Raw genomic sequence first — 12,868 nt, forward strand, 5'->3', positions numbered from 1 at the left:
CCATTTGCCAACATGAAAAAAGAAAACCAGCTCCTCATAAGCAGGTATGGTGCCAGGTGTGTTCACAGCCAATCAAGGATGGGGGGGGAGCTGTATCCTAGAAAGAGCTCAGGTTCTGACACGAGAGCTTTTCTGGGACCAGCAGTGCTTTGGGAAACCTGACCTGGGGGCCTGCTGGATGAGCCTGGACAAGGCCGCATTGTTGTGGCACCTACACTGGTCCAGCTTGTGAAATGCCAGCGCATGGGTGGGAGGATCGCTGGGCTCGTACATGACCATGAGGCTCCGCCAGTCCGAGTGTTCACACTGACAAACTCATTTTTAAAAATGGCACCAATGACATCGGAAAGACAGCCAGTGGGTGATGCCAGAAGTCCTTAAAACACTGGGCTTAGTAACTGCAAATGAAGAACTGCTGTTAAATGACATTAGGGAGGTTAGATTTCAAATACAGTCATTATCGCAGAAATAACATCAATAATAAATAAAGCCTGAATGTTCATGAATACGATTTAATAAATGAAATGTTCCCCTTAGGGAGCACATGAATCCAGAAGCACGTGCTGGAAAATAACCCTGAAATGGCAGTTATACCCTTGTAATATGAAGGATCCTGGTTCACATCCTACTCCTGCTCTGGTATCCTTGATCCTTACCGTAAGTCAAAACAGAAAGAATATCCTGAAGCATAAAATGGGTAAATCACTAGTGCTGCAAACTAAGTCCTTTTCGAGAGTATGACATTAGATAAATAAAGATCAATATTTGCAGCGGCACCAAAATGTCAGGCAATAACCATTCAAGGAATGAAAAGAGGTCATGCACGCACGCATGGCGGGCGAGGAGGCGCAGTGGGTTTGGCTGGATCCTACTCTCTGACCGGTCTGGGGTTCGAGTCCCACTTGGAGTGCCTTGCGATGGACTGGCACCCCATCCTGGGTGTGTCCCCTCCCCCTCCTGCCTTGCACCTTGTGTCGCTGGGTTAGCGACCCCACCTGGGATAAACGGTTTCTGACAGTGTGTGTGTGTGTGTGTGTGTGTACACACACACACACACACACACACACACACACATATATATATATATATATACACATATATATATACACACATATACACATATATATATATATATATATACACACACACACACACACACACACACACACACACACACACACACAGTCTGTAATACCAGGAGGTACAGAAGCAAAATAAAATTCACATTTCATGCACCATACATAGCACATTATACATAGAGGAAGATTTAACAAGCATAACAATATTTACCACTGTTTAACTGTAACAGATGACATAGCCCTCTAGAATGTCACTTTGGTAGTAGCCTGTTCTGCTTACAGCTTTGAAAGACTATTAGGAATCATTTACACTGCTGAGAAGGGGAAACGCAGTGTATTGCCTCATTATAAATCAAAGAAGGAACAAAACTGCAAACTATTTAGTCACAGTTCATTTAAAACTCTGTAGAAGATAGAACACAGGTGAGTTATTTGTCTTTTTGCGTGTCAATTTCAGACACACTACTCAGTATTCCTGCCATAGACGAAGACAAACTGTCACTGCGAAGGATCTGACCATTCAGCATAGGGCTGAGTTGGACACATTTCAGAGCAGAAAGGCCACCAACCTGGGAGCTGAGGGTGTCCGAAAAATGACAAACACAGCCTCTATAATGCTGTAGGCTACTACTGCCCCATCCCAATTGATGACACTATGTGACATACTGCAGAACTGTTCAGACACTTTGAACAAAAAGACAGAATTTAGAAACTCTCCAATAAATTAATACTTAGATGAGGCAAATGAATGTTTCCTGTTTTTAAACATATCTTACAGGGCCAGTGGGGGGAAGAGAAAGAAGGAGAGAAGAAAAAAAAAATCATCATTAGAATACATTAGTGTAATACTGATTACTGACAACTGAAATGTCCCATTGACACTATGTGAGATAAAACTTAGCGATGAGATGCTGCTCTATTCTAGACATTCTCAACCCATGACTCTCCATCAGTGAGCAGCTCAGGAATTCACTGAAGTGGAAATTCTGAGAACAGGACACTTGGATGGTGTCCTTTTCACATTTTGGCTACACACAAGACAATTTTTTTTGCCAGCGTTTTAAAAGTTAACGATTTTCTGGGAGCTGTTGGCAGCCAGCCTGCGGGCCCCCCGACTGGAGGTGGACTGTCTGGAAGACGCGCTCAGCGACGGGGAATGTGGGGGACTGGAGGGTTCCCCAGGACCAATGCAGACACACACACCTGGCTTCCACAGCACTAGAAAATCCCAGTCCTACAACTGAGGTTTCCAGCATTCACAATGTTCAGAAATGATTTTATTTGTCACAAGGCCTTGTTAAAATGTTTTAAACTTCAGAGCTGCAGGGACAGCATGTAGCATGGTCACCATCATTACCAACCCATGTTCAAATTCCTACTCTCCTTACATTGTTCTTAGACAAGGTACTTGCCCTTTACTGATACAGTAAACACTACCAAGCTGTGAAATGGGTAAACAGTAGCAAGGAGTTTAGTTTACCAACCCTACATTGTCAGCCACTTTGGAGAAGTGGCAGTTAAATAAATAAATACCAAACATGACCGAGCTTGCTCTTGCTTGTTAAGCATCATACTCTATGATGATAAGCATGCTTGACCAGGACTTGTTCACCATCTTACTGTTAATGATCCCTGTAATGATAACTTAATCTCGCTCCTGTAATGCAACGTAAATGTTTCATATGTAATTTAAAAAAAATAAAATTACTAGGAAGGGGATTAGGAATCATCAATATTCGGATAAAGTTTTATGGAGTTACTCGCTTCATGTACATTGGTTCATATGGTGGAAAGAAAACTAACTGGACTTAATCACATGTCTGCATCCATGTCTCTCTTTCTGCTAATGTAACGTACACATTGTATTTTCTTTGAGATGTACGTTGCTTTGGAGAAAAATACCTGTAAATGTAATGACAAGCCTTTCATTATTTCCTACTAGTCATCTGTTCTGACTACAGCCTGACAAAAACTAACAATCACTTTCCTCTATGGCAATCAGTGTTCAGCCTCGAAAGTTGATACACCCATATGATTTATAACCGGATGTAAAACTGATGTACTTAAAAATATTGAGGGGAGTGAGAGAGAGGGGAGGAGGGAGAAAAAAAAAAAAAAAAAAAAAAAAAAAAAAAGCAAATAGCAGAAATGCACAGCAAACCAAACACTTGTCAGCAAAAGGCTCCTGCTAAGCTCCTCCTCAGTTAGGTCCTTCTTTCAGCAACAACTCATCTGCTTCACATCAGTTCAGCCCTCTAATTAGAGCTAAGAGCGCCATCTGACCTGGGCCAAAGACCTTAATGAATTTTAAAGGACACCGTCAGCCGACTCAAGCGTTTATAACATGAAAGGTGACTGAAGATGCCCAAACATTCTGCACAGCACTAACAGGAAAAGTGTTGCGACAAGATTAATTAAGCAAACTTGCATTTCCAAGTCTTCAAACCAGTGGTCAGCGCTACCGATGTGCTGATTTCAGGCCGCAGAAAGAATCCTTTGGCTGCAAGCGCCACCGATGTGGAGGATGAGCATAAACACCATCCTTCGAGAGAAGCTGCTCCTTACGTGGACTCAGACACTGGGCAGTTACACACACACACACACACACACACACCTACTCTTGAATCATTCACATACCACAAGGTCATGGCTCTGTTGCTGTAAGAACACAGGTTAACCGACCCTTAAAAACAGCAGAATGCAATGAAGTCATAAACAGAATGTCTTGAGACTACAACTGAAAAATGATCCAAGAGATGACTCCATCATCCAGAAAGTACATCTGTAATCTCTATAATATGCTATGATGCACATCTTCATTCAAGTAGTAATATAATGGCTCCTCAACTTACAAACACAACTGGGACCAGAGTCTATTAGTAACAATTTGTTTTTCACTCCAAGGTCACATTTACAAATAAATTAGCCATAAGACCTATCCCTCATTCACTGGTAAGGTTCTGTAAAAACCTCAGATAAGGCCATAATTTCTTTTAAAGTACTCTATACTACTCAATCTAGCCATTAATTTCCATTAATAGCTTGTTCAATATGAAGTTGCAGCTAGCTGTACAGAGCTGGAATGATAGAACACAAAACTAAGTAGGGTATATGCCAGTCAGGACACCAGCCCATTGCAGCATATCCACAGATGCGCGCGCACGCACGCACGCCAAGCAATTCAGTCACCAATTAAATTGAAACACATATTTGGACTGTGGGAGAAAACACATGCCAAAAAAGTTTGAATCTAGCTGTTTGCACTGATGTTCAAAGTCCCTGGGCTGGTTGAGGTGGCAGCGCTACCCACTGTGCCACCTTACTTTCACTCTAAAGAGAAAACAAAATGGTGGAGAAAACACTGACTGGAAAGTGTCTATAGCTGTGAAAAATTTTAAACTTGAATTTTTGCAGCTTGGGAAGCCAGTTTACCAATATTTGAGGGGCATGAGCACTTATAAATGAAGGAATCTGAATCATTCACAAAATTTGCTAAATTTTAAATAGCTCCTGGACTGTGGGTTTTTATCTAGATCCCATCTGTATGGATATTGCATGTCCTTTCAATGTTTATGTGGTTTCTATTAGGCACTCCTGTTTCTTCTCACATTCCAAAGATGTGTTCCAAGCAAACTGATGACTCCAGATTGCCATTCGTTCTAGTTCATATTTTGGATGCCCTGAGCCCCCATAACATCCCTTACACACACACACACACACACTCTGGATGAGACGTTAGTGTGTGTATCTTTCCTTATGCGCCTTGCTTTCAGAGCAGGCTTCAAACCACCGCAACCCTGCACTGAACATGCTTTTAATTAACAGATGTATGAATGAAAGCTAAATTAACAATAGGCTGCAGGCATGGACACATTTGCAGTGACCCAAAATGATTGTTAAACTGTCACCTTTGTCCTAGGCAATTAACACTTAAATATTTCAGCCTACACTAGGCACTGATTCAACACTGCATTTAAGTAAACATCAATATTAGGAATGACAACTTGAATGAAACGGACAAGTCAGGTTGAAGTAATTCAGGCTTCCAGTCAACTGTGTATAAATTTCTCAACTTGCCAGCTATGCCAACCCAGCTTTGATAGGCTCTAGACAGTCATTTTCTCTCCAGCTTCTAACCTTTTAGAAGTAATTTTAAATGAATAAACATTTGCACTGGTCAGTTCTAGATATGTTAATATGCGAGTGCCATTTCTGAGCAATCCTATGAAATAACCTGAATATTTCCTGTTGCCCTGAACAGACAGGTGTCAATACTTTAAACTTTGGACAGATCTTAAGTTAAGCTCACACTTTAGTGACTTTTCAGTGTGGCAATGTGCAGCAATTATTGATGCGGGTTACAGCACTTCAATCCAAGAGAAGGGAAAAACAGCACACAACACAGGCAGGGGAAAAAGGGAAGGAAATTTATATATTTAAAAATAAAATAAAAGAAAAAACCATGAATGGTGTGACACTGCTGGAGACTGCCCAGCTTGATATAAACCAAGACACACAACGGTTTCCTCACATGCCTCAAGAGGCCTTCTGTGTGTTAGATAGGGATAATATGCTACATGTGGTAGAGCAGTGAAACCAGAAGCAGCAGCCAGTGGCAGGAATACCTCATTTCCTCTTCCCCCCCCCACTCTCAGCCCCTAACCCCCTCCACAAGTGTGGCATGCAAAGAGCCGGGGGCCGGCAGGTGCTCAGAACATGCTCGGCCAAGCACCTCACAGACAAACAGGGAAAGTCGCGTTCGCTACTTTGATGACTTTGCAGATGCTTACAGACAAGCTCGTAAATGGTCAACAACTCACCTAACTGGACATTTAGTGGAGCAGCTGCAGCAATTCAGCAGTTACTCCTGAGATCTGAACACAGCAAGCAGTTATAACATTTAATTCTCCACACATGAAACGTTAACGCATACACACTGTATGAAAAAAGATGCCACCGTTTGTTTCCATTTAATAAAATTAAGATTTTGATTGTTCAAAAATACTGAACCGGGTCTAAACATCTCTGTGCTCAACCACAGAGGCTGCCTTCAACGGAGAACTGCCAAACAACACAAACCAACCATCCAGGTTATGCTCCTGTCAAAGGAGAATAATTTATTGTGGGAATTTTCATAAAATAACAAGCCCAGGAAGGGGATTAAAGGGCCGTGATGCATGCCGAATGGTCTAACTCCATCTCCTTCAGTCCGACTCCACTGAGACACTTAATCTGTTTAATCGCTTGAGGACTGCGCTTGAGAGAACCGGCCTGGATGTTGCGTTCACAGGGACGGCTGCTGAGAAACATGCACCTGCATAGCCTCGCCTGCCAGCCAGTTTCAGTACACAATGTGGCCACATCGCAAGATCTCCTTTCAGAAAATCCTGTTAAGCAACCTGCTCCTTCTCTTCTTAATCTGTTGCCTTCCACTCCAGTCAAGGTAAATACAGAATATATTAAATTAGTGCATCATATTCCGTAATACCACAATGTTTCTAGAAAGGCTCTTCTTGAGCTAAAAATGACTGTGAATGTACACCTGTCAGCAGCTTGGTCCCCACATTTACATGATATCTTTAACACTGCTGCAGAGTGACCATGCAAGTCCAGAATTCATCGTTTACAAATAGCCCAGCTGGATGGGTCATAAAATTGTTGATAAAAACAATGGAAGACACTGAAAAACCCATAAAGTATAACTATGAAATGCAAGAGAGTAAAATGCAAATATTAAGGCATAACTCATAGTAACTGAAGAAACCAATTGCTTTGCTGTACCAGTGTACTTTCAGAATGCCTCTGCAGCTTCTTCCATCCACCTCGGTGGTTACTGTCTCCAAGGCAACCTCGTCAAAACGGAAACAGAAAAACAAGCATAGCCAAGTTCTTCATTTTGGCAGAGCCATTTATGGTCGGAAGGTGGTATCTCTGTCGCTCTGATCAAGGTAATCTCACAAGTCGAAAAGGGCTGCCTCGCACGCACGCCTGGCACTCACCAATAGCAACAGAAACATCTGTAGTGTCGCAGATTCCGCCACAGGACCATGCATGTCATCATCCCCAAAACTGTCCCTTTCAAAAGGCCACTGCTGGTTTCTTTCATGGTCTCAATAGAAAATTTGAGAGTGCTGAAATTTCAATTTGCATTAAGCAAATATCAAAGCGCTGAACAATATTATATTCCATTTAGCACAAAATTGTTTCCATTTCAAATTTAGGGATTAAGTACATTCAGACTCCAGTTTTTGATGACTGAAATGCATTTAAGTTGAGAATTCATTTTATTGTTTACTGTAATTTTCTCATTTTCTTTGACCACACAGATACAAATGCCTGACCGCAGTGTAAGCATTACACAGAGTTGCATCAGATTTCATGGTTTCTGTATATTATAAATTCAACAGTATGGTCATGAAGTGTGTGGCTGGAACTGACTTTCCAAGCGCAACATGAAAAATTACTATTACCACCATTTTTACAACAGCGAAGGAATTTCATGCAAGTACCAAAAGTCTTAAATAGTGCCTTGTAAGGTACCATGGTTTTCCATAACATAAGCAGTTCCAGTTAATAAATTTGCAAATTATACCAAACAAGAACCTTGTTCCTTTGTTGTGGTCCTTGGAAGATATAACATGAGATTACACAGAAAAGCTCTCATGTATTTTGTGGCCAACCTGACCAACCCATCCCACCACCCGGTGCTCTGTCCACCCCCTCTCGATTTGTTCCCTTTAATCGCAGCGAACAAACACGCAGCATGTAATCTGGGGTGTGTCACACTTATTAAATCTGTCATTGGAGCATACAGTGCGCTAACCTTACCCGGCGCTAATCGGCTGCCTTGTAAGAAGGCAGTCTCTACTCCTGCACTCAGCCTGGAGGCAGGAAAAGGACAAGGCTCTTCACATGGTGCATGGTATAAAAACAAGCCATCATGTCCAGTGCAACACCGCATGCTGCGGACACCCTGGACTGTATACCTGTGATTATAGATAATATAAGAAAGCGTTTCAATGTGTAGATAGAGAAAAATTTACATAGCCTGCAGCAACTTACCACGTGCTCCATCTGAAAGCTTTAAAAGCAACATTTGATCCCTATATGGCAATAACAATCAAAATGTCTGAAGAAAACTGATGTCTGAGTTACTGGAATTACCTTGGTTTAATATGTTTTTGCTATTAAATTGCTAATGCACATATGGTATTACAGGATGTCTGATTCAAGGTCTGGAATTTCTATACTGTCTTACGTACAGTTACATAGCTAAAGTACAAATGCTTTTTCAACTGAGGAACACACTCTCCAGTTTTGACAACCATGTGCTATATGTAGCTTTGCACACTACCACTTACACTTGAAGGTCATCACCTCCCTGTCTAGCTTAAAGCTACGTACCTTCTAGAAGGATGTGCCTCCTGTAATGCAATGTACTACCTGTAAATTACTGGGGATTAAAGCATATGCCAAACTCTACAAAAAAAAAAAAAATACTCTCCTCTCATCCGTTGAATTTAAACCCTGTTAAAGACTATGAGCTAAGTCCACATCTTATATTGCCATCTGCAAACTAATACCCACTTCTTACTTGGGATCAATCTTTAAATGAATTGAAAGTTTTGGCACAGGAAGTTCAGAAGAGGTCCAGGCTGCAGAGCTCACAAACATCTAACAAGGGCTGCTTCCTGCTGTTGAACAATGCAGTAGTAAGAGTCCTACCAACCACAGCTATGCTAGTATTCTTAGCCAAAGGCCTCTGCTTCCTGCTATTGTCCAACCCTGCTGATCAGAGAAGCACCTCACAGTTGCGCTGGATGAAACGGAAGACCCAGACAACATGTCGAAAGGCTAGGGCAAAGAATTTCCCAAGTGAACACTCAGTACACAAAAACCAGCATTGGTGATTCTCTGATCGTCGATTACTGACACTGCTTGACAGAAGGACAAGTCATGACTGCAGGTTCGTGCGCCTCTAGCACAAGAGTCAAAAACTAATGACGCTTTAGACTGAAAACATACGTTTTCATCATCTGCTACGAATAATAATAAAAAAAAAAGCCACTAACAATCGCCATCAGTATCATGCCTGCGGTATGATGACAAACCTGTAGATATTACAGTAAGTTCACAAAATGTGATTCAGTGTCTGCAATAAGACAAAAATGAATCAGTCTACTCTAATGACACAGCTAGTTAATGTTAGTTTTTATGTCATTTCAATCTCATTATCATACTGATACTCTGACTGAAAACCCTGTTAACTACATAATAAACTTTTGGATGCTTTACTTGGTGATGGCTGTGGGCTAAGCAATTGAAACGTACAGAGACTTGTTTTTATTTCCCACCAAGCCAGGTTCTACAGGGGCTTTGGTGCAGTTCATACAAAGTTATTAAAGAAAGAAAGAAAAAAAAAAAAAATTAGGGTTCCTAGAACATGGCCCTGTGTACCAAATCAAATGCTTTCTGAATGCGAGTGCATCTGGGGGACAGCTGGTAGTATAGTGAACAGCTGCCTTTGGACCCAAAAGTCAGCTTCTACTCTTACTTCCACCTATAGCACCCTTGAGCAAGGTACTTAACCTAACTTGTTCCAGTAAAATTACCCAGCTGTATAAATTGTTAAGTAATTGTCAGTAAACTGTAGGTAGACATTGCAAGTCGCTTTGACAACAGCGGCAGCTAAATGAATGAATGCAAATCTGTTAACAGACTGGGATTCTTTGTACTAAGCTGCTGGCTCAAAATCTCTACAGGTCAGACCCAAGGACCTTTAACAGTATTAAAAAAGGACAAAAGTCACATGAGGAAAAGAAAATACCTTAAAAAAAAGAACACATCACCGCAATATGGAGATGTCATTTACTGAAGGTATTTAAAATTAAAAAAGGTACATGACATGAGAGGCAGTACCACTGTATAAAATCTTTACAGTGGTGCTTTACTACAGTAACAAGAGTGTGCAAGGCTGCTGAATGGAGTGCAGGCAACCAAAGAGTGCCAGGCCCCGTGTTTAAAGTGGCAGGTGTGTGTTCGGCGATTCTGTTTGTTTTGTGCACAGGTACAAAGTCTCCCTAGTGCGCTGGAGGGAAGAGCAGTCAGCAGGGCGAGGCTACAGCCTAACAGCTAACCACCAACCGCAGGGAGGCCCAGTTTCCTGCCCCTCGGAAAAACCAGAGCCGATAGCACGTGTCTGTCACAGAACCACTTATGTGGTGGAATGTGACTAATTAATCATTAGTCATTGTGGATATAGCTGCATACAGTGTTTAAGACTAGTCTGTTAGAACAACTGTAGTCTAAAACAGTTAACCACTGTTTGGACAAGCCCTTGCTATGTTGTGAAGGATTTCTTTCTTCTTTAAGAGTATGCAGGATCTGTCTCAGGCCCGTGGTCTTTAAGTGCTTAGGGATTCTTAAGGTAATATTTACACTTGAGTTTATGACTGGTTCCCCCCAAGTGCAGCTGTACCAGGGAAAATATAAGCAAATCCCTACTATATGTACCTCTAGCTTCCTTCCTACAACATGTAAAAAGGATTTGCTTGAATGAATACTATACATTAAGTAAAAATGGAGTAAACCACACGCTACCTGGAGACTAAAAAGGCCATGACTCATCTTTAAAATGGAACATGTGCATCATTTAATATTGTCTCTCCAGTGCACAAATTCAGTGCAGTTTCCAAGTATATTGATAAATTCTCATATATATTGTGGCTTTGCAGACTTTTGATAAGCAATGTTTTCCATATCACTGGGCTTGATTTCTAACTTTTCTCAAGCAGAGGGAACTAATTCCTTGACATGGCTAAAAGACAGATTAGCAGGCAGCAGTATAATCCTGATCACTAAGTAGTGGATTTCCAGAAGGAGGAGAAAGGAGTCTCCTGCTGTAAGTTGCAGGTGCTAGTTTAGAACTTGGCTGTCTATGCATAGTTGTAGGAGGTGTTGATCTCTGGCTTAGCTCATACTTTAACCCAAAATGACTTCACCCATTTATAAAGTTGGACATTCTACAGGAGCCTTTCTGGTCAAGACCCTTACTTGCTGGCCTCGCCAGGGACTTGACCGGAAAGCCATTACAGATTACAAGACTACCATCACAGGGACTTCATAGGAAGGCCATTACAGACTACAAGTAGTTCAAATCCTCACAGACCATTTAATCTGCTGTGGTGTTATAGTTTAAATAATTTAGATTACACTGGGAGACTGGAAACATGTTCCTGAAATTAGAACATGGTTAAAAATGGTGGGGAAAATGACTAAATCCTCATTTTTAAGTCCTTTAACTCATTTAGTGTTTTGCATACTTCCTCAAGGGCATGTCTTTGCAAAAAATCAGGTCTTTGACACATAACCTGTGCTCATCTACAGGGTGAGGGTGCCCCATCCTCCAGTGCTATCCTACACACAAAAGCAAACTTTCTGAAACAAACCCATCCACCAGCATCAAATGAAACACATGGCACTGAGATATTGTGTGTTTTTACAGAGTGATGCAAACCTCCTTCTTACTCACCGCTTGGCTTCTTCTAAGTGACACAAATACTCATAAGCGATGTTCTGCCTCCGCCGCTCATCCATCTCCTCTGCCGAGAGCCTCTCATCGTCCACAATGGCTGCAAAGCAAACACAAAACACAGGTTACTTAAGGAGAAAGGTGAACAAATAAAGTGGAGAATGTTTATTTCACCAAAATAACTGCAAGTCAGCACCACCCCCCCCAGGTCACAGCAACATGAAGAGTACACCAGGTACGTATGCCCTCATACATAAAACAAGGGGAAAGTTACACTTTTTCCACCAGCGTGTTCACATAGTACTATGCAATAAGTTCAAGAAGGGTGTCCAGATATTCCACAATTCATCCGAAATGTCATGTAGATCAAATGTTTGACTTTCTTCTGCTGGAAAAATTTGTACATATTTAGTCACCCACATATTTACAGAGGAAACTCCAGGTGTAAACTATAACAAAATGTATTTCCTTGCCAAGTATTTAACAGTCATAAGGATACCTCCCATAACTTCATAAAAATAATAAGTTTCTAACTGCAGGACACAAGCAGAACACCGAGTCAACATATGTCGACAGACACTTTACAGTAGGTAGGTTTGACATATTTGTGCTGTACTTTAAAAAAAAATCATAGTCCCTGGTTATTTAAATCTACAACCTTCAGGGAACATTCTCAGTTACTGATCACTACAATATCATCTTTGAAGGAAAGATGAGAAATGTAGGCATTAAAACAAGAACACAAGTCCCTACCAGTTTCAGGTGCATTTCAAAATCCTGAAAACCTGTTTCCTAGATGATCTTTGTGAACAAGCCAGTGGTCTTGGTTAAATTGGGGTGACCACAGCACAGGTCTACCACGGTACTTCTTATTCACTCAAATTCCCCTGAATCCTGCCAAATCCTTTCATTCCTGGCTAACCTCCGACTTGGCTGGCTTTGATACTGCGGTTTTACACAGATTTCTAAAATGGGTGAGGTGGTAGGATGGGGGGCAACTATACATAAGAAGTGTGGAGCGTCTTTTGCCTGGCAGCACTTCGTCATTCAGATTCCCAGAGAATGACGTTCCTCGCTGCTGGGGAGAGATGGAAAAACCACAATGTTGATCTGGTGACCTTCAAGGTGCTGCTGCTTTCCTCACTGAGGGTGAGATTACGTTAATGTTTAATCCGTGTGCTATACACCCCTGCGGCAAAGAACAACCAGAAGACTTGAGCAGGCAATAAAGAACCAAAAATAGGCGGGTCAAGAGCTT

General features: G+C 41.5%; 1 protein-coding gene across 6 annotated transcripts in view; it reads right to left on the bottom strand.

The window, feature by feature from the left end:
• iqgap2 (IQ motif containing GTPase activating protein 2) overlaps positions 1–12,868 on the bottom strand; it is a 64,388-nt gene that overhangs the window by 30,506 nt on the left and 21,014 nt on the right. For all 6 annotated transcript variants that reach the window (XM_018758401.2, XM_018758396.2, XM_018758397.2 and 3 more), the window contains one exon: positions 11,611–11,710. In XM_018758401.2, the coding sequence (XP_018613917.2) occupies positions 11,611–11,710 (100 nt within the window). The remainder of the gene's footprint in view (positions 1–11,610; positions 11,711–12,868) is intronic.

Source organism: Scleropages formosus, chromosome 17 (assembly GCF_900964775.1).
Source record: "Scleropages formosus chromosome 17, fSclFor1.1, whole genome shotgun sequence".
NCBI lineage: Eukaryota > Metazoa > Chordata > Actinopteri > Osteoglossiformes > Osteoglossidae > Scleropages > Scleropages formosus.